The 26,964-nt window shown below is 40.0% G+C and overlaps 1 protein-coding gene and 1 long non-coding RNA gene across 2 annotated transcripts; one reads left to right on the top strand and one right to left on the bottom strand.

Annotated features, from left to right (window-relative positions):
- Window positions 1–163: 163 nt before the first annotated feature.
- Window positions 164–25,396, top strand: carm1 (coactivator-associated arginine methyltransferase 1). The gene is made up of 16 exons (XM_055036205.1): window positions 164–376; window positions 7,651–7,776; window positions 7,910–8,016; window positions 9,269–9,373; window positions 9,607–9,717; window positions 13,607–13,784; window positions 13,896–13,986; window positions 16,809–16,890; window positions 17,011–17,096; window positions 17,403–17,492; window positions 17,572–17,709; window positions 18,915–19,004; window positions 19,113–19,225; window positions 22,007–22,084; window positions 22,853–22,921; window positions 23,000–25,396. The coding sequence occupies exons 1-16, from the start codon at window positions 235–237 to the stop codon at window positions 23,137–23,139; spliced, it is 1,746 nt and encodes a 581-aa protein (XP_054892180.1). The 5' UTR covers window positions 164–234; the 3' UTR covers window positions 23,140–25,396.
- LOC129363878 (uncharacterized) lies at window positions 9,690–15,424 on the bottom strand. The gene is made up of 4 exons (XR_008606359.1): window positions 15,305–15,424; window positions 13,754–13,983; window positions 13,536–13,675; window positions 9,690–9,775 (listed from the first exon to the last, which is right to left on the bottom strand). It is a non-coding gene; the product is annotated as an uncharacterized LOC129363878 (long non-coding RNA).
- Window positions 25,397–26,964: the final 1,568 nt, after the last annotated feature.

Genomic DNA, 26,964 nt, shown 5'->3' with positions numbered 1-26,964 from the left:
TTACTCTTGTAAATGTTGCTGAAATGGTTTCATTTTAATTTAGTATTAAATGTTAAAGTAGTGACTGAAAAGAAATATTCGCTTGGTTACTTGTGTTTGTGTGCTACCATGACAAGCCCGGTAGGAGGCGCTGTTGAAGCAGCTCTTCGGATTGATGGCTGTCCTGCCTCCAGTAGAGAGCACTGCTTGGTTGGACGTGAGCTCCGTCGATTTGCCTCTACTTCCAGATCGAAGATGGCGGTCTCTGTGTTCCGCGGCGTGCGGCTGCTCTCTATCGGAGACGCGAATGGAGACATACAGCGACATTCAGAGCAGCAGCCGCTGCGGCTAGAAGTTAAGACCTCACAAGATGCTGCCCTCATCAATCTCTCCAATGGTGGGTTTGACTGTTTATTTCTAACAACTGCTCTGTGGACGGTCGGCCTGATTGAACTGCTAATGCTCAGTGCTAATGTGGCCAGCAGTAGCTTTAGCCAACAAGGAGCTGTTCCATCTTGAGACCACCTCGTTTCCCTTTACTTGTCACGAGGGAACCAAAGAAGACTAAATATTTTGTAGCTTATGTGGAATTCTGAAGCCTGAACGCATTGGGTTTAGGTAGCATACAGTGAACTTCACTGCTTGGAAAAACCCGGTCAAAAACATGTAGAGTAGTTTTAACGGTAAGCACGGTTGCTAAATAACGTGAACTAAACAATACCACTAGCCTACATTTGACAGTGACGTGACAAGCTTACATGGTTGCACCCATTTAACACCTTTGGTTTAATTTATTTATTTATTTATTTATATTTTGTCGTGATAATATAAGCAGTGTTTTTATAAGTCAGCAGGAATCGGTTTTGTCCCCGTGGGAGCCGGGTAGATAGGAGAGTGCTTAGCTTGAATTAGCCGCTTTGAATTGATTCGCAGTAGAGACGTGGAGGCATCACTTCTGACCCGCCACTGTGCACTTCTGTCCGGGCGGCGCTTCACACTGCGTGGCCTTTATCGAACCATGGATTTAATGGGCCATCGAAACTTTTTAGAAGTAGCAGTTTTACGTAAAAGCTGTTGAGGCATATTTGGTAGCGTAGCCACACCGGGCCCTCATTATTTATGCATTCATCTTTGTTCTCATTGGAACAATGGCTTCGTCCCCTTCCCCGCCACCTCATGTGTGCCGTGAAGGCAGCATCCGAGCAGCTCTGCACATTTTCCCACTGAATGTAATTCCCCTATTAAAAACAGCAACATACTGTGGCTGACTTAAGTTTACGGTTATGCAAGAAAAAAAGCATTCATTATTATCATTATTATTATTATTATTATTATGGCGAAAGCCAACGTCAAGATAGCTGTAGAAATAGACTTAAGATATTGGAGTCGGTCAGTTTCAAATACAATACAAAAGTAAAGGGAATATGATCTGGAGTATGAAGGTTTTGATATGGGGGGAGAACATTGAAACCTGTTTGATTTCCATTAAAATGAGACACACAATAAATTTGTGGTGCAAAAAGTTGAAAATCAATCCATCAATATGAATGTTTATATTTGGTAGATTTGATTAAATAACTGCTTTTCTGTTTCTTGTGGATACACTATCAATTATACAACATTACTGAATAATCTTACCAAAATAAATACTGCCAAGTTTAATTTCTAGCAAAACTGAAGTAGTTGCAAAACCTGCTCCTGTTTACATTTAATGTGTGAAAGTTTAGCTTTTTACAACAATTACATGGGATCCCTGATAGCAGGGTATTTCCTTTGTCTGAATTCTGCACAATCCCTGTTTTTAATACTGTGTGCAGGACCGTTCGAGTTGTTTTCAGTTGTTTCTGGATAGTTTTTCATCGATAACTGCATTCGTTGTTTGATTTCTAAAATTTCACATAAGTTTTGTATTCCAGCTAAAAAAAGATTTGCAAATTGACAGTGATGAGTGAGCTGACGGTGAGCTGCTTAGCAAGCGGACGCAGGAGGGAGCAACCTGCACCTGACTCACAACACACACATCCTGACTTGCTTCTGGTGTTTGGAAGACAAATGATTTCGATTAGAAATCACATGAACACACACACACACACATACAACAAAGGCATATTTCCAAGTAGGCCTGTCACCATAACATATTTTGCTGAATGATAAGTTGTCCTAGAAGTTATTGCGATAAACGATAATATTGTTTTGTGGCCATTTTCAAGCCATTCTTACAGATCAATAAACTTTAAATTCTGATGAACATTTAGCACAGAAACAGAAAGACATTTTAAATATCCAATATTAATAAACAAAACAGAAACAGCAAATAAAATGGATACTGAAGTCTCTATAAACAGAACTCCTCCAAAATTAGGGCTAGTTGAGACCAAGTCACCAGACTGAAAACTTTCATCATCCATTTTTTGGTAGAAAATGAGAAACTATAAATTCTGCAAGTGAAAATTGTTTGTTTTTAATTTATCATGCAGTTAATGGATTTATTGATTATTGTGACAGGCCTGTTTCCAAGTCTTGCTGCTTCACTTGGCTTTTGCTGTTCAGCAAAAAAAAAAAAAGGAATTTCCCCATTACATATTTAATCTGTACTTCCTTTTCTGTTGCATGTGAATGTTTCAGATCAACATGTTATAATGACAACATGAACAGTTTCCGAGTGAGAATTTTATGTATTAAGGGAAAAAAGGCATCCAAAGACACCTGGCCAAACATAAACCAAACAACTTGCTGTCAGCTCTTGGTGAGAATGTCTGCCAAGCATCACTCTTCTTTTCATAATTGTTTTAATTTGGCCACATTGGAGGTTTCCCAGTAGGAACAACTTGTTTAAAACGGTATGTAACTATTACAAATATATGGTTTGACATGTTTGTCAAAATTGTCACCATGTTGAGACAGTGTCGAGAACAGAATCATTGGTTCCATCTGTTACCTGAAGCAGTAGCCCCAGATCATCATATGACCACCACCGTGTTTCACTGTTGGTGTTCCTTTTTCTGAAATGTTTTCTTGTTTTATGGCCTATGAGAGGGAATGCTAACATTCCAAAATGTTCAACATCTGGCTTGTTAGTCTTCAGGATATATTCCCAAACTGGGCCGTCGCATTATTTTGGGTCTGGAGTTTTTGGCCATTTTGGAAGCCATATTGCCCCAATCTCTCTTCCTTATTGAATGATGGTGAACTTTGACCTTAAATAATGTGAGGCCTGCAGAGCTTCAGATGGTGATCCTGGTTGTTTTAGTTGTTAATGTGTTGCCTGCTGTTTGTGGACGATTCGCCTCTGTTCCATGTTCTCTGGCAGAGATGCTTTTCTCCCTGTTTCCACATTAATAGATGTTAATCATTTTGTTTCCTCATTGACGTTCTTTGGATCTGCACATAGTATGGTGGTTCAAAATCTTGTGACCAACTTCATGTTGTCAAGTTTTTGGTTTTTTTAAGTGCTTTCTTCAGTCTGTAGATCTGACAGTACTTAAAATGAGGTTATGGCTAATAGAATGGAACCAAAAAAATGTTTTTATCACACCTAATTTATGATTTCACAAAAAGTATGTTTCTACATTGGACCAGATTGGAATCATCAAACAATGAAGAATGTTTGAAGTTTGCTGTGTTTTCTAAGGTTACCTTTGTCAGCTGTTAAAATGAATTTGACCTGAAAACATTGAAGAGTGTGAAACTCCAGATCTCTTGGACTGCCAGCGTTTTGTCCAAAGGTCTGCTGACGCTGGACAGCACAGTCAAAACAATAACACAGTGATGTGTGTTTCTCAATGCAGCAAACCTTCACAATAAGAGTCCTCTCCAGAAATAAGGCAGTGTGAACTTCCTATGACTTTACACATAGCTGCGTTGCAGTGATTTGAATACTTCCTCCACAGGTTATTTTCAATGGTCAAAGAACAACCATTGAAAATAACCTTATCCTGCTTATTTAAATGTTAGCTGCCTTTTAAAGGAGTTGTGTTTTTCTCCTGAATGAGTCCATGTCTGGGGCTTTGGTACTCCAGAGGATACCCCTGACTCTAAGCACACATCGTCCTGCAGTGACTACAATTAGAGGGAGGGGGTTGGGACATGAACAAGGAGTGCAAGAGACACATATTTTTGTACCATTATAATCTTAACATGACGCTGCTATTTGACCGGAGCAGCTTCTACATTTGTGCCTTGAGGTAAAATGCAGACAGGACCAGGGCTGGGCGAAATAGACTTAAAGTTTTATCGAGACATTTGGTGGTAATGTTGAAACTGTTTAAAATGGTGGATTGACAAAATTGATTGGCTGAAAGTTAGGATTTTGTTTAGCAGTTTCACAGTAAATGCAGTGACGTCATAGCCAAAAAACTTGATGGGGAAAAGAGACCAATGAACAGACTGAGATATTTAAACCAAAAAAAATATGAAAATATCTATACAGAACTAAATGATAACAAATGTAATTTTTTTGCACTCATAGACATTAAAAGTACATAGAAAATGCTGTAAAGTTAAGCACCTTTAGGTATCAATTTTTAATAATTAATAATTGATACCTAATTAATAATTAACTGCCGGGGGCATTTCCAGATCAGCCCAACTCTGTACTGATGTTACCTCAATAAGACAGGCCTGACTTTTTCACATGTTGCTATTGTTTTAACTACAGATCTCTTCTTTGCTGCAAATAAAGGCAATATAATGTTCAATTTCTGATTTAGAAAGGGAACTAAATTATTTATTTGCATATTTTAATATATTTCTAACACTGTAAAAAAAGGTTTGTGATTAAATGAAAAATCTACAGAATGGCAATTTGTTGGATCAATTGATAAAATAATCTATTACTAAAATAATTGTTAGTTGTAGCCCTGAGAGTGATCCTTATGCTCCAATTAGTTTTGTATGTATTATTTGTTTAAACATAAAACTACTCAACATTCTGGCATAAAGCTGCTGAATTTTTTTCTTCCTTTGTTTGTAAATTTGACTCGTTAAAAGATTTTACTCTTTAACTTGAACAACTTGCTGCTGTATGCTAATGCTTTGTTTTTAGCTAGTTGTCTGCAGAGAACAGCTCTCTGCAGCCCAGCTGTCTCTGTGAAGCACAGTCAGACGCTATCTCTTCTCTAATGTCTTTAACAGCTTTGCTGGTAATAAACTGAGCATGGCTGAGGTCACCAGAAAAGGGAGCTTGTGGAAATGACCAAGTAAAAATAGCCAGTGTTGGTTTTGTTCAGGGCTGCTGGCCCAGTTACCAAGGTTCCATTTATTGTTGACGCTCTGATTTGTTTCAAAAGGAGAGCTTTGTAAGAAATATTCAAATGGAGGCGTCACTGAGTAATTGCTCTTCAAATTCATATTTAATAGGTTATGATTGACAGACAGACAGGCAGTTGAACATTGCTGTTTCCACATACTGGGCAGCCACCACAGTCTGAGCTCCAAACATGGTCGCAACTCTTCATCTTCTCTGCCGATTCACTCTTTTTAAGGTCTAATGTGAGTTACACATGAATATGTTCAATACACATATTCATCAGGTTGACATCGCCTTTCTTGCTCATTTTTTTTTTTGAAGAAATATTGAATCTAAAATACCAAATGTTTTGAATAAGTAACTTTTTTAAGCCACACTGTACCTAATTGTGATACATAATTGCTATTTGATCTTCTATGATGTGATAACAATAGTAGACAGCAGTCAGTTGAGAACATGGAACTCCTTCCTTCACCGTTTCTATGCAACCAATGCTTTAGCTCCCTGATTAATTTATGTTACAAAGTGTTGAATCGAGATTTATTCAACTGACATGTCACATTACTAACTTTATATAAAGAGTGTGTTACTGATTTTGTTGTTAATAATGTGGACCCCAGCTGGAGTAGCCGTTGTCGTGGCGATGGCTGATAAGGATCCTAGTAAACAAACAAACCAACTTCATGATTTGGTTTAATTCTGTCATCCAGAGGCCTCTGGCCTGTGATTACATCATTTGGATTCAGTTTTTCTCTTACATGCTGCTCAGTGTTGCTCTGCTGTAATAAACTCACAGGGCTAAAGACAGGATCATCTGAGCTCCTCCTTTCTACTTGATCTGCTGTAATGGTGCTTAGCAGCTGCTCTTACCCAGCAGCTCTCTATTAGCGACTGGATTAGCTCTGGCTCAGCCTGCTCAACAGCCTGGCTGCTTTAATGCCTGTAGGGGAATTTGCATATGGAAATGCAGGGTTTTTCCCAGGAAACCTGCTGAACCCAGTGTTAGGGGCGCTCTAGTAGCCCACCAATGTTAAGTTAAAAACACTTGGAGGTGCACGAGTCGGCATCATAACTTGGAAATGATAGTGTCAGCAGTCAAGGGGCACATACAGGATGGTGTATTTGATGTGCAACCCCTCATTCCCAGTTTGATGCATCAACTATAAACCTAGTTTACCTGTGATTGGTGTATAAAAAAACCAAATTAAAATAAACAAACCACGCTTAGCCTGGTGAAGGAGGAAGTAAAGCCTGGTGGTCTGCCAGGCTCATGATACACTCAGGGAAATATATTACAGAAAATATACTGTGAAAATTTCTGGATTGATTTTAGAAATGCATCTCGTCAGCCCGGTCAGAAATATGGTTCCATTTTATCTTAGAACGAAGAGTGTGACTGTTGAACAGTGAAGGAGCCTTGACGCTGAACGTCACTGAGTAAAGTAACACACACCTGCAGAGTTTTGGAAAAACTTGTTTTCATAACTCCAATGTGTATTAAACACATTCTGTCCCACACTGTTCCAAGAACAAGCTGCACCGATTCCACAACATAAAGTAGTGAATAATTGTGAAATGAAAGATTAATGTTTAGACATGTGTCAGAATGGTCCAGTCAAAGTTTAGGAATAAAATCAATTGAATCTGAAACCTCTACAGAGCTTGGTTTGATGACTTAGGTGAAATAGTTTAGCCAAAAAAAAAAAAAATGCAATTTGACCCTGTCCCATCACCTGGCAACAAAACCACCACCTCTTTCTTTCCAATGATGTTTTGCAAAAAAAAATAAAAAGTCTGTTTTGGCAAAAAAAAAAAAAAAAAAAGACTTTTGCTGGAAATAAATTGTCACAGACTTGAAATAAAAACTGCCACGCGATACACTTCACAGAGCAGTGACTCAGTAGGGCTGAATACCAACACATGCCACACTTTTCAGATATTTACTTGTAGCAAACTCTCAAAATGCCCCTCATTTTGCTTCCATGTGACAATCTGCAGCACTTTGTTTGCCTGTTCAAAATATGCCAGTGCAGTAGATTAAAGCTGGTCTGATAAAATGTGAAAGAGATGAAGGGTTTGAACGCTGTGAGGTGGTGTACAAAAATAAAAGTAAAATGTTTGTTTGAAACAATGTTAATGTTCTCGTTATATAACGACCCCAGGCTGCTCCACCTGCTGACTCATCATTTTGTGGAAAATCTGCATTGATCCTGTTGGAGCAGTTTTAAAGCCGGTCATTGTGACTCATCATCAGCCTGTGGGATGCCATTAATTGCTGAAATGGTCTCTCCCACTCAGACATTGTAAAGGCATCAATGTTCCCTCATCAGACTTTTGTTGTCCTGGTTTAGAAACAAATTTATTGGCTGATTTGTTTCTAACGCAGCGTTCTAAATTCACTGCATATCCTTGTGTGTCTGCAGGAGAGGAGACGAGTGTGTTCAAGTGTTCAGTTTCTCGTGACACAGAGTGCAGCCGCGTAGGGAAGCAGTCATTCATCATCACTCTGGGCTGCAACAGCGTGCTGCTGCAGTTCTCCTCGCCAGCAGGTAAAACCAGCACCACGAGACCATGCAGCCGCTGAGCTTCACCTGGCTGCAGACAAACATGATGCTGAATGAATGAGTTTGACAGGAAGCTCAGGTTAGCCCTGGTGACGTCAGTGTTTGTGCTCTGCTGCAGACTTTCAGTCCTTTTATAACCTTCTGAAGAACTGCCGGGGGCATGCTGGTGAGCACTCTGTCTTCAGTGAAAGAACAGAAGAGTCCTCTGCTGTACAGTATTTCCAGGTGAGGAAAACAAATGCACCCCAGATCTCTGAGGCCTTTAGGAATGAGGAAAGTATGAAAGTACTACCTAATGTTTTTTTTTCTGTTGGAGTATTTAGTGAACACTGTTCAGCCTCCAACTCACCTTTATTTTTAGTTTTTATCTCAGAATAGACCATCAGGACAAAGAGCCTCTCTCCATATTTCTCTACAGGACTTCTTTGTGCTCTTGAGAGATTTGAAAGCTAGAATTATGTATGGGATTATGTATCCCATTTGTTCTCACCATTAGAACAGATGGGATATGACATTAGGTCTTTAAATCAGTTTCCATCGCTCATGGTTAAAGGCACAGTATCATGTCAAATGGACCTTTTTGGACTTTACATCATATTCTCTCATCAAAAATATGCCTGGCATTTTGCCTTGGACTTTTTTTCATACAAGTTTGAGACATCCTATGAGCTCCAAGGCAACCATTTATCTGTTCAAAACATTTGGGTGACCCTAGCTCCACCTTCAAGACGCATCTGTTCTTCAGAACTGTAAATTCCAATTTTGTGAGCTTCCGACTCTCAGAGCAGCCTTTCTCCAAAACTCCCCCAGTCAGCTCCTTTAGACTAGCAAGCATCAATTAGCAAACACTTGTTGGAATTGCACATCTGCTGAGTTTATAATATGATCTCAGTGAAATGCTGGTATAAACATTAAAGGGTTAATAGAGGAGCCATGTTGAGATGATTTACTGAAGGTGGAATTTCAAAACGAGCAAGAGATTTTAAAAGAACAGATACCCAATTTCAAGGTAAGAAATTACAAAGTCAAATTACTTTTAAGTCAATGTGATAGATATAGCATTTGTTTAAGAACCTCAAGCTCTTCTTTAAGGTTTTAGGTCCAAGTGTTGGAAGGCTGAGTTTGCAAATCAGCCTGGGGCTAGAAAACCTTTGTACAAAACAACGGCTGCTTTGTTTGTAACACTGTTTAATGTGCTGTCCTTGATGGAATAAACTTGAATTTAATTTGTGTTTGCATGGAGCCAGTGAGCAGATGTTTTCTCACAGAGCATAAGAAACACTGCACTCTGGTGGCCAAACTCTGGTACAGCTGTATCTGTACATATGTGTTTAAATGCTCTGCTTTGGTTGCCAGCATCACTTTCTAAAATAAAATCTCAGATTTTTGTCATGCCAAATCCCATTTTAGATTCAGTATTTCAAAATAGATTACAAGTTGAATGAAAACTTCCTGTTCCTGTTTGGTGTTCTGGCAGTTCTACGGCTACCTCTCCCAGCAACAGAACATGATGCAGGACTATGTCCGGACGGGAACCTACCAGCGGGCCATTCTGCAGAACCACACAGACTTCAAAGACAAGGTAACCTCCGAGCCATCAGGTTCAGCTCTATGCAGCCAGCTCTTGGTAAGGGATAAAAATGAATCAATGAAACCTAAACAAGAAGCAAATTCTTGTTTGCTATGTTCTATTCATCAGTTCCTCCTTTAATGTCTGCTTTCTTTGGTGCACAAAAACTAGCCACATCATCTGTGTAAAACTAATGCCTTGACTTGTGGCTCCTCATGACCTTGAGTCTCCCTTGTGTTCTCCAGGTGGTTCTGGATGTGGGCTGTGGATCAGGAATCCTGTCATTCTTTGCGGCCCAGGCTGGAGCCAGGAAGGTGTATGCAGTGGAGGCCAGCACCATGGCTCAGCATGCTGAGGTGCGTACCTGTCTGTAGGAACTGTGACCGTTAACATGGTGCCCATGTTTGCTTGCACCTTGAGGAAAGACGATAAAGAAAACATAAAATTGATCTCTTTAGCACGGGAGCATAACAGCTTTTAGAACTTTTTAGAAAAACAAAAACTTTATTGAAGTTTTTGTACATTTATTGAAAGGAAGAAATCACATTCTAGAAATCTCTTCATTTTTTATTTTTTTTGCCTGTTGGTTCATCTATGTGATGACCAGTGACAATCAGAGTACAGCAGCCTGCATGTGGAGCCTCCTAACATTTTAAATGTCCCTTGATGCCACTCTGCACATTAAAACTACATTATGTAACAATAAAAACCATGTTTTCGATATATTTATTCAATCTGTCACCATGTTATAACATGAGACCGATAATCTGTGAAAAGATGGATCACCTCCACGTCCTCACAGAGCTGCTACTGCCAACTGAACAAATGCACTGATCAAAAACAACCAATCAGAGCCAGGAGGAGGGGCTTGGCGCTGTCAATCTGTCTCTTGTAATCGCTACTCACTGTGTAAATGGCGACGAAAGAATCTCTTGTTATCAGTGGCCATGCTGACCAGCTTTAACATTGATGACCGACTCTGTTGTGGTGTAGTATAGCAGAGAGCAAGACTTTGAGTAGTGCATACATGAGGTGATTGACAGCACTAAGACCCTCCTTCTAGATCTGTTTGTTTGTGACCAAGTTGTGTATTTCTGTAGTTAGTACTGGGAGAAGCAAGAGGAACTGGATATTTTGTCACAGATTATATCTTTCATAGCATGCTGTCATGACTAAGTGACAGTTTTAATAAATATGTCAAAAAAAGAACTTCTTATATTCTTTTATTTAATTTTTTTAATGAAAATAACCATGGCTTCTCCTCCAGCCCAGTGAACAGTCACTGGTTGCTCACTAGAAAAGGCCAACAACTCTCATCAGCTCTATAAAGTCATTTCAACAAAGTCATCCAACAAAACTGTCTCCCGTCTGCCTCTTGTATAAGTGGGTGATTAACAGGCTTCTGCAGCATTCAGAGGAGGTCAAGCAAGTCATTGGAATCAGGTGATTTGGGACAGACACACGTCTAAAAGAATCAGAGTTTTAGTCCCCGAGGTCTGGAAATGAGACATTGCTCTAAAGGGAGCGGCCATTAATTTAGCCGCTGGTGAATTTGTTAGGAATAATGCTGAAAGCCAGATTTCTCCTTCCTCTCTGAATAAATGTCCATAAATTAAAGATCAAATTGTTTTAAAATGTTCAATGTGAGATTATGATGCAGCTTTTTGCACATCTACTGGAGGGGTGCCAATGAATGTGTCTGGCACCGTCTGGTCTGATACTGTCAATGTTTTAGCCAGTTGGAAAAATGGTGGGACAAATGTGAATGTTTTAATTTGACCATGTTTTAAAGCTGCAGACTGAGGGGTAATCACAGACAGACTAATGTCTGTCAGTGGTATACAAACTGAATAAATTAAAGATTCACCAACCCAATAATAATATCTGTATCAGTTCCAATATTGAAAAAAATCCCGATTTGGTATCGGTGTTGATGTGTCCGATCTATAAGGACAGATCTATCCAGACTAGTTCTATGTTTTGTGCTCTGAGCGACGTCATGTATAATTATTATTTATTGGCTGTTCTTCTAATTGCACTGACTACAATTAGGAAAGTTGTTGTTTTTTCATGTTTGGCCAAGATTGGGAAGCTGTTGGTGTGTTTAAGTTGCTGTACTGGTGCAGAGTTATCAAAAACATTTGTAATGTTTTTGTTCACTAAAACATTTTTAAAAACATCTGTTTAAAAAATGTTTTAGGTCATTCTGTCGTTCTATATCTGCTTGGTATCGGCTGATACTAAGCCTCAAATATCGATATCAGAAGTGAAAAAAGTGGATCAGTGCGTTCCTAGAATAAGTAGAATAAGCTACATTATCACTTTTAAGTTCAGATCTGGTTTGGTCCCATTTTCTGTTTGGGTTCGCTGTCCTTCCACAGAGTACATTTAGAGGCAATCAGCAGCTACATAATGAACATGTTTGCTAGTATCATGTTGCTCTACTCAGTGGAGCCCAGCCATCCTGACTGATCCTCAGGGTGGGAACTATCTCCATGCTGCAGTGCTGTTTTTTCCCCCAACTTTTCCTGATCTCTGAGCTAACCAACTGCTTTCTGCCACAGTTCAATATTCCAAACACTGATTCCTCATTCTAAGCTGCCGCCTGCTGCCAGTTCTGCATCACGTCCCACCATAGTTTCTGTGTCAGTAGTTTGTCTTGTTTCCATTTTACCTGCCAGACTCTAAAGGTGAACCTGTGTTTTCAACTTTCTGACTGTTCTGCTCTACCGGACAGTTTCCAACATCATGTAAGACTGATGCCTGCAATGTTTGGTCACAGCCAGGCAGATGTGCTTCCCGTTTCTCCTCCTTTAGCTCACTTTTAGTGGATTACAAGATATAGGATCTAAACTGCCAATACCAGTCTAACTGTGAATACAAGGAACTACTTTTTCTGCTTTCCAGATGAACTTCGAGCTCCAATAATGAAGTGTTGATAATAAAATCAAAGAGATTTCTCAGTTTGTAGCGCTGTGTCTCTCTGCATTGCTGAACATCTACAGATCCATAACAGCTCTCAGCAATATGGTTCAGATGTCTTTATGAAGAACAGAAGACTGACAGCATGACTAAAGTCTTCAACTTTATACATTAGCACTTAGCTAAGGCTTTACTAGCTGTAGACTTCATTGTAAGTGTTCCCTGTAGAATCAGCCAAACGCTAACTAAAGATTTCTGGTGTCTCCTAATACATCATGTTCCCAGACAGGCAGACTGCACTCTGCTGGAGGATACAACTTCTCCTTCCTGTTATAAACTGCAGTAAGAGTCTGGATGAACAGCTGCTTCCTCTCTGGAAGCTCCACATTCTGACTTCATACTGACTCAGCAACAGCTGAGCTACCTTCACTCAGCAACAGCATCAACAGCACTGTAACAGCAGGAGGCTTGACTGTAATTAGTGATGGTTTGTTCACTGATCAGTTTTACTTCAACCAGCTGACCACCAGTCAGTTTGCAACAAAATGATTGTTTTAGTAATTGATCAAGATATTGATTAATTGGATTAAAAATATTGTCATATTCAGTAGATTTTTCATCAATAGCACTGAAATCTTTTTTTAATGCAATATTAGAAATACATTAACAAATAATGTTTTTAAATCATTTAAACAGAATTTTTTAATCTATGCTTGATCGTTTTAGCTTAGTTTGCAGCTAAATGGTAAAATTGTAAATGGACTGAACTTCTACAGTGCTTTTCCAGTCATTTTTTACCCCTCAAAGCTCTTTCTGCTAGAGTTGTGTTCACCCATTCACACTCACATTTTTACACTAATACACAGATCGGTAGGAAACTAATAAATACTTCTAGTACAGGACTTATTTGTTGGTTGTGGTTTAAATTAACTGATTAATTTTTGGATAGAAAAATGTTCATATAGAAGATTTTTTTATTTTTTGGGGGGGCAGTGGGGATTTGAACCAGGTGAAGGTAAAACTGCCACTTTAGGAGTTCTGGGTGGAAGAGATTTACAAAGAATGTTTTCTTAGATCCATAATCTATAAATTTTTTGTACAGTTTTGCAAGCAAATTGCATTTTTGGGTTTTTATACTCCAGTTAACAATTCATCTGTTTCTAAATTAGCTGACAATTATCCAATAATCGTTTCAGCCCAAGTCGCACTGATTCATTGCTGCATCGCTGCACTTTTCTAACCTTATACACACCTGTTCCATTTAGCATCCATCCTGGACAGAGCTGCAGGATCAGTTCTTACCAGGCCGTGTTTCCCTTGCAGGTGCTGGTAAACAGCAACCGCCTGAGTGAGCGGGTGGTGGTGATCCCCGGGAAGGTGGAGGAGGTGTCGCTGCCAGAGCAAGTGGACATCATCATCTCAGAGCCAATGGGCTACATGTTGTTCAACGAGCGCATGCTGGAGAGCTACCTGCACGCCAAGAAGTTCCTCAAACCCAACGGTGAGGAGGTCGAGGACTCTGGATGAAACACACGCTGTGACAGGTTCTAGATGTGTAGCTGTAGAGACAGCCTCTGTCTTTCTGACTTTCTGCTGCTGCTGTGTGTCGCAGGTAAAATGTTCCCCACCATCGGAGACGTGCACCTGGCTCCTTTCACAGATGAACAGCTCTACATGGAGCAGTTCACCAAGGCCAACTTCTGGTGAGGATGAGCAAGACGCAATTCAAAGGAGTTAGACAGATGGGTAAAACATTAGTTGCTTAACTAGAAAATTTCTGAAGAAATTTAAACGGGGCCTGCCAAAGTGTACCTGTCGGTTGGAACCCAGCGTTCTGATGCTAAAAATTAGCATCAGTGCTTAATAGCACTGATATAGCACTCAATAGCATGTTGAGTAAGATAGAGTTACTCAATTCAGTATGTTGAAATTGGTTATAAACTAAAATTAGCCAAAATGTTAATGTTAGTCTCAATGTTGTCAGTAGCATGTGGGGCATCTCAATGTAGCATATTGTCTTACATTGACTTCCTCCTCTCAGTATACTAAACATAGCAAATATATAAATAGCTAAAAATGCTTGTTCTAAGGAAAAGGCTATAGTTAAACTACTAGTGTGCTTGCAGTGCACTGCTAATGTTTGTGCTAATGTTAATGCCTTCTGATTTTTACTCTCGACACCAAATTAATAACAAGTAATATTATTTTTTGTAAAACATAAACTCTTGAAATACTGCTTATCTGCTTAGACACAAGAAATTTACGGTTGTTAAATTTTGTGCCACCAGGTTACCAGAAAACATGCTCATCTTTTAGCAACAGATTAACAACAAATATTGTTATTGTTCAAAAAACAAAGATTTCTTCTGCTCTTTTTTAAATACTACTTGTTTTACAGTACTTACTACTTAACAAGAATTGTGTAGTTGGTGAATTTTGCATAGAAGCGAATGTTTTTTTTTTTGTTTGTTTTTTTTGGTCATCGGTTAATACATTATATAAAACAGACACGAGTGTGAATCAGATTTATACTTCGTTACCAGAAAAAAACCCAACTCATCTCTTAACGCCCAGTTAATAACAAGTAGTATTATTGTTTATAAAACATAAGCTCTTTTGAAATACTGCTTATCTACTTGGATACAAGAAATTTACTGTTGTAAAATTTTGCAAAAGTAAAAATCAGATGTTTACTTCGTGGCACTTTGTTACCAGAAAACATGCTCTTCTCTTAGCAACAGATTAACAACAAATATTGTTATTGTTCAAAAAACATAAGCATTTTAGCTTTAATTTAGTCTTGTTTTGCAAGTGACCTGAGAGAAATATTGAGGCTTTCATTTTTCATTCTGAAACTTTCAATCGGCTTCATTTTAAAAGGCCTCACTAATCCCTTGAGTAACAGTGGTGTTAAAACAGTCATATAATGAAAAATGTCAAAGCTTTTATTTTGTTGGGGATGTGTTGCTCTTATTTTGACAGTCCAAAGTGGTTGTCATTTTAAGGGCATATGGAACTTACTTTCTTTGCTCTTTTGCCATCTTGTGTGTAGTAACTGTTCCTCTAGTAAGGTGTTGTCTCTGTTGTTCTAACTGGAAGCTCTGGCCTTCTCTGTAGGAACTGAGCGTTCTGCCATCTCAGTAGTTCTCTATTTCTCTGCTCTCTGTGTTCTATTGTTATGGTAATTAATCTTCTCTGTCATGTGAGAGTGAGACACACAGGGGCAGTCAAAATTTTATCTGTTTTGAGTCAAACTGTGTAGAATAATAGGTGCCTGCCATGCAATGCATGGATTCCTTGCTTTGCAAGGCATTTCAATGGCTCCATGCAATGTATGGCAGGCCCCAATATTTGTCAACCTAAATAATTTTACAGTCAGCATGTCTTTGCTTATAGAAAATATTAAGGTGGAAACAAATCTAATAGTTGGATTATAGATGCCATAAAATCAGGACACAATTTCTTATTTCCTCTTTTTACTCTGTCAGCATTTTTGAAGCGTCAGCTGCAGTGTTTGCTGCTGTTCCACTCAATAGGAAGCCCAAGATGCTGCTGTGTGTCTGAGTCTGTGGTAAGGCACTGGGTGAGCAGTTTCTAGACTGGATGCAGGTTATTCTACCAGTTCTGCTTCTGCTGTAGCTGCTTTTGAGACAAACTGCAGATAAAACTTAAAACTAATCACATCTCTCGTAATAGCAAGAAACATGAATTAAATGAACACAAAACATTTGCTTTAAATAGCAAATGTTTTGCTATTTAAAGGATTCCTTTAAGTCCAAAACACAGTGAACAACAATATTAGTTGTTTATGGCCGTCAGCTGCTTGGTGTGGCTCACTAAACCAGCAGGAAATGGCTGTGTTTTGAATACTTTAGCCTTTAGCCATATTTAGCTATGCTGCTGTTAGCTTTACAGAAATGGGACATTTTATAATGTTTTAGGTCTATATTATGCAATTAAATGGCAAGAAAGGGTAGAAAGTGCCCATAAAAAATAAACTCAATCGTACTGAACTATCTATGATTAAAACACTCATTGCCATAGAGTTCTAACAGCTTAAATTCTTGTTAGTTTTAGTATTTTCTCCACTGTTTATTCAAACAGAATATCAATCCATATTTGAAAATATAATTAAATACAGTTCCTGTGTAAAGTTTAGTTATATAAATCAGACTTCTTTGTGTGACTGGAGTCCTAATGAGGCAGATTACAGATGGCTGTGTTTGTTTGTGAGGTTTTGATTGCTGTCATACAGTTGCATGACATAGGAGTAATAAATTCTTCTTTAGATCACGTAATGCCATCACAATAATATCACAAAATATTATGATGAAATTTTAAGTCTACCCTTACTCCAAAAATGGTAAAGATACACAATGGAAGCTCCTGCTTCGATCCTCCTAAGCTGCAACGTCTGCAAACCAACTGTGAATATGGTTCCAGAGAACAGAGAAATGCGTCAAACAACATAGTTTTAGATGAAAGTTTTTGTTGGCTGTTGAAATGAGTAATCTTGTCCCCTCAGGTATCAGCCCTCGTTCCACGGCGTTGACCTCTCTGCTCTGCGGGGAGCTGCAGTGGATGAGTACTTCCGCCAGCCCATTGTGGTGCGTAACTCACTGATTAACACAGAGTGCAGGTCTGGTTTGGTGGTTTGGAGGAAATGGCAGCAGAGCTCGGAGCTGGACTCTTGTGTGATCTGGACCCTGTGATGTTACCCCCTGCAGGACACGTTTGATATCCGCATCCTGATGGCCAAGTCAGTGAAATACACAGTGAACTTCTTGGAGGCCAAAGAGGAGGATCTCTACAGGTCTGTGAATGTGTTAGAGCTCCAGCCATCTAAGATGTCAACTATATGTTTTTAAGGCTGTATATGGTATCTGGTTTAAGGCATTTTTAAATATTGTTTTATCGTGGGTCATAGAAAACTTTGGTTACTTGTTCTTATTTATTATGTGGTGTGTCGTGACATTTTAAATTCACAAGATGATGGCGAGACACATAATTTTGATTCTTTGGTGTCTGATCCATTTGATGAGTTGACTGTAAAGTAGACTTTGAGACTGTGTGTTCTCTCTGCAGAGTGTCTGCTTACTCACTCTTGCTTTGCTCTCAGGATAGAGATTCCTTTCAAGTTCCACATGATGCACTCTGGCCTGGTACACGGCCTGGCCTTCTGGTTCGATGTGGCCTTCATGGGATCAGTGTAAGTCCTCTGATAGACATGCACCGCCTGTGGCTTGAACTGGATTCGAACAGCTTGTCTCTCGCCTGTCGCCCTGTAGGATGACCGTGTGGCTGTCTACAGCCCCCACAGAGCCCCTCACCCACTGGTACCAGGTGCGCTGCCTGCTGCAGTCGCCCCTCTTCGCTAAAGCTGGGGACACGCTGTCCGGCACGGCCATGCTGGTGGCCAACAAAAGGTAGTTTTGTGATGTATTCGCTCAGGTTTTAATCAAAATAGTTTAATGCTTAAGCCGTTCTGAATTAGACTTCAAAGTTTTTCAGAGAGCACAAATCACATTCAAGTAGATTTTCCTCTCCTTTTGTAACTTCACAACCACAACTGTAGTTTATTAGCTGGGGTTCTGAAGGAATGGACCAATACAAAGTAGAACATCATTTGGAAATGGGAGAAAGAACTTTGAATTGAACAAAAAATGAATTTCACTCTCTTTTTTTCTGCAAACATTTAGGGTTAATTTCAATAGTTGCCTTCAGAAGTCACCCAGTTAGGAAACAGGCCAGCTGTGTTAAATCTGAGCACAAATCCTGCTGCTCTGGGTCAGTCTGATGCTGCGTTCAGACCCAACGACATTTGAGGGGTGACTGGTGTACATGCAAAGTCCAGGTGGACAGCAGTCTAGGGTGAGTCAAGAAGTGTCGCATCAGGAAGTCTTGCAGTGCGGGAAATCTTTTGATATGGCTAGATCAAAAGGACATCACAAAAATAATGAATGAAAAAATTCAGAAAATGCATAAAAAATTACTTTCTCATTTTTAATCTTGTTTTCTGTGGTGTGAACTTTTTTGTATGTAAATGTGTTGTATTGGTGTAGGTAACAATACGGGTCAGCAGATCATCAAATGCGAGACAAAAATGTCAAGCATCTGACTTCAAAGTGCACAAGCATCCGACCTGAGGTGTTTGACATGTGAAAGACATTCTGTCTGAACAATCAGCATCCTGAAATAAAGTGATTAAGAATTGGAAGTTTTCCACAAACCATCTAAGGGTCACATCAAGGATGTAGGAGGTGTCCTGATCAGATGAGATCCCAAACACTATTAAGCACGGTATTGGCAGCAATCTTCAGGTGGGGATGTTTGTTCTTCCTCATGGAAACTGGGGAAAGATCAGCACACGACTGGAGCTGAGCACAGAAGACCTGAGACTAAAATCTAGCCAAAATTATTCATGTTAAAGTGGCCTAGTCAAAGCTGCCAGTAATTCTGGCAAGTCTTAAAAACTTCCACTCTCCATCCAACAAACTGACTCAGTTTTAGCCATTTAACAAGCTGGGCTGGAGCTGCAGCTTTTCAGATGTTTATTCACTACACATTTTGAATCTCGTGTCTCGTTGAATAATTCTATTAAAATTTACCATAATCCCTTCTGTCCCTCCAGACAAAGCTACGACATCAGTATTGTTGCCCAGGTGGACCAGACCGGATCAAAGTCCAGCAACCTCCTGGACTTGAAGAACCCCTTTTTCAGGTGAGTCCCTCCCCTCACTGCAGCTGGTTGCCACGGTGCCCATAGGACCACGCACACAGATTGCTGTTTGTGTCTTTGATCTCCAACCGTGTCTGTTTCTGTGTGCAGGTACACAGGCACCACCCCTAACCCCCCTCCTGGTTCACACTACACCTCCCCCTCTGAGAACATGTGGAACACAGGCGCCGCCTACAGTATGAGTCAGGGGATGGCTGTATCAGGTGAACACAGAAACACTCAGATTAAAGCTGCCCAGCCCACATCCTCCTCTATCTGGCTCCAGTCCCTCCTGCCCCCCACCAGGCATGAGGCTATTTTAAGACGCTGGGCAGAACTTGAAACCCTCTCTCAGCTTTCTAGCTGAGACTGAAGGGAGAGCACTGCAGAGGTCCTCCCATCCAGCCAATTAGAAAACTATTTAACCGACTTAAAACTGCAGTACGTAATTTTCATGAAAAATATGTTTTATGGGTATTTATTAAAACTGTCACCATGTCGTGACAGAATGAGACAATTTGTTTTTAAGGCTGCTTATGGTAACTGGTTTAAGGCATTTTTAAATATTGTTTTATCGTGGCTCATAGAAAACTTTGGTTACTTGTTCTTATTTATTATGTGGTTTGTCGTGATCTCATTAGATCTCCTTCCTGATCTACTGGTGCCCTCTGAATAAATGCACGGATCAAAAGCAACTTATCAGAGCTGAGAGGAGGAGTTTAACGCTCTCAATCAATCCTGTGTACTCTCTGCTAAATATGCTAATGGTGAAGAAACGACTCACTATTCCAGGAAATCTGTTTATCCGTCATCACGGGTTGCCATGCTAACTAGCCTTAGCATTCATGGCAGGATATGCTGACAAAGAGTATCTGCAACATAGCAGAGATAATTGAAGGGTATGAGCAATGCTTACAGAAGGATGATTGGCAGCACTGCATCCCTACTCCTGGCTCTGATTGGTTGTTTCTGACAGTGCTATTTATTTCTGCAGTCATCACTGAGAACAGGTAGAGCTTTAGCGTTTCAGATTGTCTCCTGTCGCAATATGGCGTGATATGGTTTTAACAAATATGTAGCTTATTTTTATAAAGTTAAATACCCCAGATATAATGAAGCAGACTTTTTTCTTCCTCTTGTCTTTCTTTCTTTTCTTTGTATGAGTTTATCCCCTCAATTTTTCTGTAATCCTGTCAGATTTTATGGTTAAAGCTGTTTCATAAATCTGTCCCACCATAAACTCCCTCAATTAGATTGCACTGAAGTCAAACTTGCATCAACCTTACCCTAACTGACCTCTGACCTTTCAGGTCAGGCTATTGATCCTGTATTGATCCACCTTTTGGGAGTCAGCAGGAATGATAATCTATTGCGGCAATCCATGCATCCACTCTGTCTGAAGAGATTTAAATGAGAGCTTAAAGTGAAATGAGAGGAGTCTTCCCAGTGATGGGTTTTATAAATGGGTCTTTGCAGACATCCATTCAGGCTCCAGTACTTTGCTCACTATCATGTGGAGTAAAATCACATCAGATTTCATCTGCAGCAGGAGATTCATGGACTAAAGTCGTTCAGATCTTCCTGGAGGTTCGTTCAGTGACTTGCTCGGTTGAACTTTGGCATGTGCTGAAAGGAAGCTGGAGTCGAATCCCAACCAGTCCATTACCAGACACCTACTCTTCCATCAGGGCCAGCCTCACTCATACTGTGGATCATGCTGATGCTCTGGATGCTGCGGTCTCCCACTGAGTGCTTCCTGGCAGTTAGACTGGACTTAAAGTTTTATTGTGATGTTTTGTGGCACTATGATAACAAAAAGAATGATTATGATTTTTTTTAGGCAACAGAATAGCTGTGACTGTATGAAGCGATCAAAGCCCCAACACACACAAATACTGCTTTTGAGAAACAACCATTTGTAATGAGTTTCTTTAGCTCAGCAGTCACATAAAAAATTATTTTTATCACTAAGCTGCACACTGTAGCTGCCTTTAATCATATTTGCATATTTATTGATATTCCCATTAAATAAACAGTGGGGAGAAAGCCTCAACAATATAAACATCATTAATTTGATTTTATTTTAACAAATCGGAATTCTTGTGATATGAAATTTATCAATATAAATGATAAGGCTGAGCAATATGGCTAAAAAATGTATCACGATATAATCCTTTCATATCAGTAGATATTGATAGTTATTGAGTTTTTTGTTTTGAATATCTGAAATCCTTCCAAACTGGCAACATGACCTGTCCTGTTTTAGCCAGTTTTCACTTCACACGGTTGTTTTGATTTTTTTAGCCAGTTATTAGTCCCTGAACCTGGCGCTCAGCACAGAGTCCGTCACCTAAAGCCTGACTGGACTGGCAGACACCATCGTTTTGACTGGCGTGTTCCAGCTGGGATGTGAAGCACAAGAACATCCTTCACAGTAAACATGGAATCGTTTACAGAAACCCAGATCAGCTGAACAGGCTGCAGAACCATGAAGAGGTCATGACTTTTAGAGACATGGCTGCATGCTTCAGTGGGTGCTGCTGACATAACCTCAGACAGTGGGACTAGCAGCAGGGTTCACCTGATGCAGATTATTCCCAAATGCTGGGATTGGAACCCAGATGTCTCCAGTAATCATCATGTTTAATGTTTATGTGAAACAACAGAGAGTAGGAAGGGAACAAACTGAACTATTCCAGACTCTGTTATGTATGTTTTAATTTTCTCTCTCTTTTTTTTTACCTCTTATTATTTTTGATCATTTGAAAATATGTTAACAATTGTGTTTAACCTGGATATGATGTTTCTGTGAAACCTTACATAGTTATAAATACCAGGTGTCCTTCATCTCCTCTGGAGTTGAATGGATGAAGTTGTATTCAAAATGATTAAATGCAGCTTTAGTTCAGAGCTTCTGTTTGATAAATCTGTGTGAAGTCAGAACTGGGTGTCCTTGGAGAACCTTAGTGGTAGATGCTAACTGCTGTGTCTGCTCTGTCCATCAGGGATGCCAACAGCTTATGACCTCAGCACAGTCATTGGAAGCGGCCCAGCAGTGTCTCACAACAACCTCATCCCTCTAGGTAGGTGTCTGTCTGTCTGCTCCTCATGCAGGGAAACAGCAAAAGAACTCCTGCTTTTATCTGGGTGATGCTGTGATAAATAAACTCGAATACACAGCGCTGTTGTTGTCACATCTGCTCATGTCTTTATTTTCAGAAAAGTGATCTGGTTCATTTCTTTTCTAACATACTAGAAATGTCTGAGATCAAATGTATGTAGCACAACCTCTGAATGATCAAGAAACTTCTAACGTTTAACAATGAAACTGGAAAATGTTTTATATGTCTAAAATAAATACAACAAGTAGTCAAGTAGTAATATAGATTCTTAAGTCTCTGTAAACAAATGAACTGAGACTGAAGCCTTTTGTCATCTGGTTTGCTAGAAAGAGACAAAATCAGTCATGCAAATGGAAATATTGTGTTAGTTTTAATTCACTATTCATGAATTGATTTATTGCGACAATTTTAATGATCGTCACTTTAAATAGCTCAACTAGTTAAAGTTTGAAACTTTAACTAGTTCCTGCTGCTGTTGAAGAACAGCAGCAGGTTCTAGCAGGACCGGTCCTGACCGGGTCCACAGGACATTCTGTCATGTACTAACTGATGAAACCAAGTTAACTTAGGTAATGGTGGGGTTTGGGTTGCTATAGTTCCCACATAGCATCTTAGAAGCGAGGATTGATTCTTTAATCTGATTGCTGTTCCCTCCATCCTCTCTGTCTGTCTCTGTCTTCTCTGTTGTCTATGTCCTCTCTGTCTCTGTCTGTCTCTGTCCCCTCCCAGTCAACACAGGGATAGTGAACCACACCCATTCGAGGATGGGCTCCATCATGAGCACAGGAATAGTCCAAGGTAATCTGCTGTTCACACAGCGTCTCCTGAAGCCTGGTCTTCAGAAGCCATGAAGCAATGCTCTGCTCTCTGTTCCAGGGGCCACAACGGGCCAGTCGGGTCCCAGCAGCAGCGGTACCTACTATCCCATCACCAACCAGTTCACCATGGGGGGCGCTGCCATCTCCATGGCATCCCCCATGGTCATCCCCAGCAACACCATGCATTATGGCAGTTAAAGTGAAGATCTTGTAAAGACATATCAGACCCTCTGCCCCTCCCCGCATGACAGGAACCTCTCTCCCCTCCCCTTCACCATCCACAACCAAAACCAGGAAACCAAAACTAGTGCTGTGCTGGCATCCCTTGCCCTGTCTATCCGTCCACGCCGTCTTTCTGAAGTAGTCCTACCTGTGGAGCTCCTCCAGTATCTACCGTTATCACAGTCCATCCACACACTGCTCCTGCTCGGCTCTGTTTTTTACTGTTGGGACCCTTTAAGTTGTTGTCTTCACCATTCTGTCTAATCCTGACCCCCTCTGCCTTGGGCTTCTGTCTTCGTGTTTCCGTGGTGACCCTCGTCTCCGAGCCCGCTCAGCAGAACGCAGACTGTCCCAGTCCGGTCCTCACCTCCAGCTGGTATTCTAATGACATGCAGCTTCGAGACCTTTAGGAGACGCATGCAGGTCACCTTCCATGCTGAGTGATGCTGCCAGACCTCTGAATATGTCTGCTGTTAGCGTTGGCTCTCTGTGCTCTAGCACATGACCAGTCCATAGAAGATGACAGATCTACAAATGTTATTTAAAACAATATGAGATGAAGCTGCTTCAAATGTTTCTCTAGACTCACCAGGCAGGAACTTCATATCTGTATCAAACTTAAAAGATTTACTATGAAGCAAAACCCATAGCGGCGTTGGTGCACTTCATTTTTATATATCAACCCTAATAATCTTCCCGGTAGGAATGAACAGGTTTCTTTACCTGCATTCTTTACTAGCAGCAGCAGAGGGCACTGTTCAACAACTGTTTTCATGCTTCTGGTTTTAAACTTAATTTAATCTGCTGATGGTGAAAAGATCATCTAGAAGAAAACCTTTAAATCGATGAATAGACTGTTTTGTGAAATATCACATAAATTGTTTCCACCTGTGGTGAGTAGAGCTGGATAGGCACACACTGCAAAAAAATAAAGCCTAACCAAGTATCTTCTAGTGAAAATATTTTTGGCAGATTATTTTCCTTATCACATGGGAAAATGTCATGTGAATGTCAAGTGAAAAAAACCTATGAGTGGAACTGTTTTTTTGGTGTTTTTTTAGTCAATATTGAGGAATGATTAACATAAAACAAGCTCTACAGCTTGCTGAAAATTTACTTCAAAGTTAATGTTGTCATATTCAAGTGTACAAAAATATCTGTATTAGAAACTAGACAAAGATACTTTGTTAGACTCTGCTTTTCCAGCACAAGAGCTTGATGGGTTTGACGTTTAGGGTATGAAGTTGACCAAACGGTATTATGGAGCTGCACTCAAAATTTGTGTCTGTTGACCATATAGCTTTTATATGCAAACAGCTGAGAGAAGACATTCTTCTGCTTAAACACTCAGCATGGAAGGTGATGAATGTTTTGCTCTGCTGAAACATTGGGCCCAGCCTAGGCATGGGCTCCTTCATCCTGGCTCGGTGTGAGGGATCAGCTGGAAGAACGGAGCATAAGGCAGTGACCCCTGGATAAGGCAGCGACCCCTGGAACCTCCTCTGTGTTTCCCCCACTTCACGTTTTACCTGAGACTCAAGTGTCTGGGAGCCGGAGCTCCTCATCCATTCACTTCCGTACGAATATCAGCATATCATCATCGTCTATAGCCTCCACCCACATCCACTTTTATCAGGAAAGGAAGGAGAGAGACTGACACTTTTATGCATTACTTCCAGTGTCAACTGTTGGAACTTGATTTTGCAAGTTTTTAGGAGAGCTTAGGAAAATGTCTCTTAGTAGGAACTATTTTTGTTGACTTGATTTTTTTTGTTTGTTTTTTTTTTCCTCTTTCACAAGAAAAGAAAAAAAAGAAAAAAAAAAAAAGAAATTAAATGTGGAGATGTTCCAACCCATCCTGGAATCCTGGAATGTTGTAATACTTTAGTTCCTTCTTTCCTCTTTGTAATATAGACTGTGGACACAAGCGATGTTTTCCATGTGCTAGTTAGCCTGTAGTCATACTGTCCCTCTCATCATGGACTCATGCTCTCTGTATTCAAATGGTGGCATCCACTGTTGATCATGGAACAGTGTAAAGGATTACTGTCATTTGTGTGTGTTGACCAATGAGAAATAACATGTTTGACGCTGTCTGACACTGACTCTTCTGCTGAAAACGCGGCTTTAGAAAGTTCTAGAGGTTGCAGTGTTTTGCCTCTTCACACTACTGGTAGCTTTTGGACTACAACACCAAATCCAGTTTTTGTTCCAATACAAGCCATAAACTCTACAGTAATACAGTAAGGAATATTTATTTCTTGACTCAGGCAAGCGATGTTGGAAAATGTTATAGGCTTTTAACAGGTCTAAAGATGGATGATGATCAGAACCTTAGGAACCAACAATTTAGTCACTTCTGTCAACTTGGACATGAAAATGAAGCTCATAAGATTAAATATACAGACAGTTTTGAACCATGTTTCGCTTTTGTAGGATTCAAATGAGTCATGATCATGGAGTCATAGACTTGCTGCCCCCATGTTCAGATCCACCTGCCTGTGGCTAGTTAACAGATGATCTGACAGTAAATCAGACAAAAAGGAGGATTGAAGTGATGCTAAGCATGGTGTGGTTATTGTCAGGCTTCCAGCAGCTGCTCTGATAAACCTTTAGCTATCCGGTGAGCAGCAGTTATGTGGATGGAATTACTGTTAGTGTTGGAATAGAATAAGCAGACTTCATCACTGAAGACATGGGCTCTTCAGGCAGACTGGAGCTACAGCAGCAGAAGGCCACACCAGGAGAATAAGACTCACTAAAACAGAACATAAACAGATTATTTACATAAAAGCCTAGTGTGATGGGTCTGAAATACTTAGATGACCAGGTCACAATTTAATGTAGATATGAAAGAACTGATCTAATGTATATGTGACTGAGGCTGGTGATGGTATAATAGTGTGGGATTTTGTTATTCATACTGTACCAGGTAAGTATAATTTAAAGAGACGGTGTCATTTTCAGAGCCTAATCTAGTAACTACGTTCCTGCTGCATAAATCAAATATGACTGAAAAGAAATTCGGCTTAAATAAGTCACTTCTTATTAAAGAAGTCTTTGTCTTTCTGACACTGCCTTCAAATTCAAAAACACTCGGTGGATCTCAAAGGTGAATTTATTCATTTGAATTTCTCAGAGTTTTTGTAGATGATGCCATTTGGCAGGAAAAATCTCCTGTAGCTGTTTGTGTCACAGAAAACTTGAAGAGGCCTCCGACTGAAGACAGTTTCTAGCAGTGACGAAGAGGATGCTCAGTGGTTTCAATAATTTTCTGTAAAATCGTTCTTTGCATCATCATCTCCAAAGGTTCCACAGCCGTCCCCTGAACAGAACCAGAACTAGCCTTTATCAGGTCTGAGTCTTTTAGGTCCCTGGTTGTGATGCAGCAGTTCTAACAGATGATGGAAAATGGATGACAAACTCAACAACAGACATTTTGCTTCAAACCTTGAAGGATCTTGGCTTCAGCAAGTCCAGTCTGCTCTGTTCCTTCGAGATGCTTCACTGTTGCATCTCCAGTCCAGTCTGTTGTCCAAATGAACGCCGAGGTATTTCTATTCCTCCACCTCTTCACCCATGATGGAAATGGGATTTGAGCTAACCCTGTTTCTCCTGAAATCAACAATCAACTTCTTCATTTTGTTTATTTTCAAGATAAGAAGATTGTATCCTCACCATGCGCTATACCAGATCTCTGTACTCTTGACTCTTTTCCATCTCTGATGCAGCTGATACTGCAGGATTATCTGAGTATTTCTGTCAGTGTGTAGAAACAATCAGTAGCTTTTCATCATCAGT

The sequence above is a fragment of the Poeciliopsis prolifica genome, unplaced genomic scaffold, assembly GCF_027474105.1.
Source record: "Poeciliopsis prolifica strain line A6 unplaced genomic scaffold, Auburn_PproV2 SCAFFOLD010, whole genome shotgun sequence".
Classification (NCBI taxonomy): Eukaryota; Metazoa; Chordata; class Actinopteri; order Cyprinodontiformes; family Poeciliidae; genus Poeciliopsis; species Poeciliopsis prolifica.
Note: the sequence above shows the minus strand (reverse complement) of the source record. Positions and strands in the feature narration are given on the sequence as shown.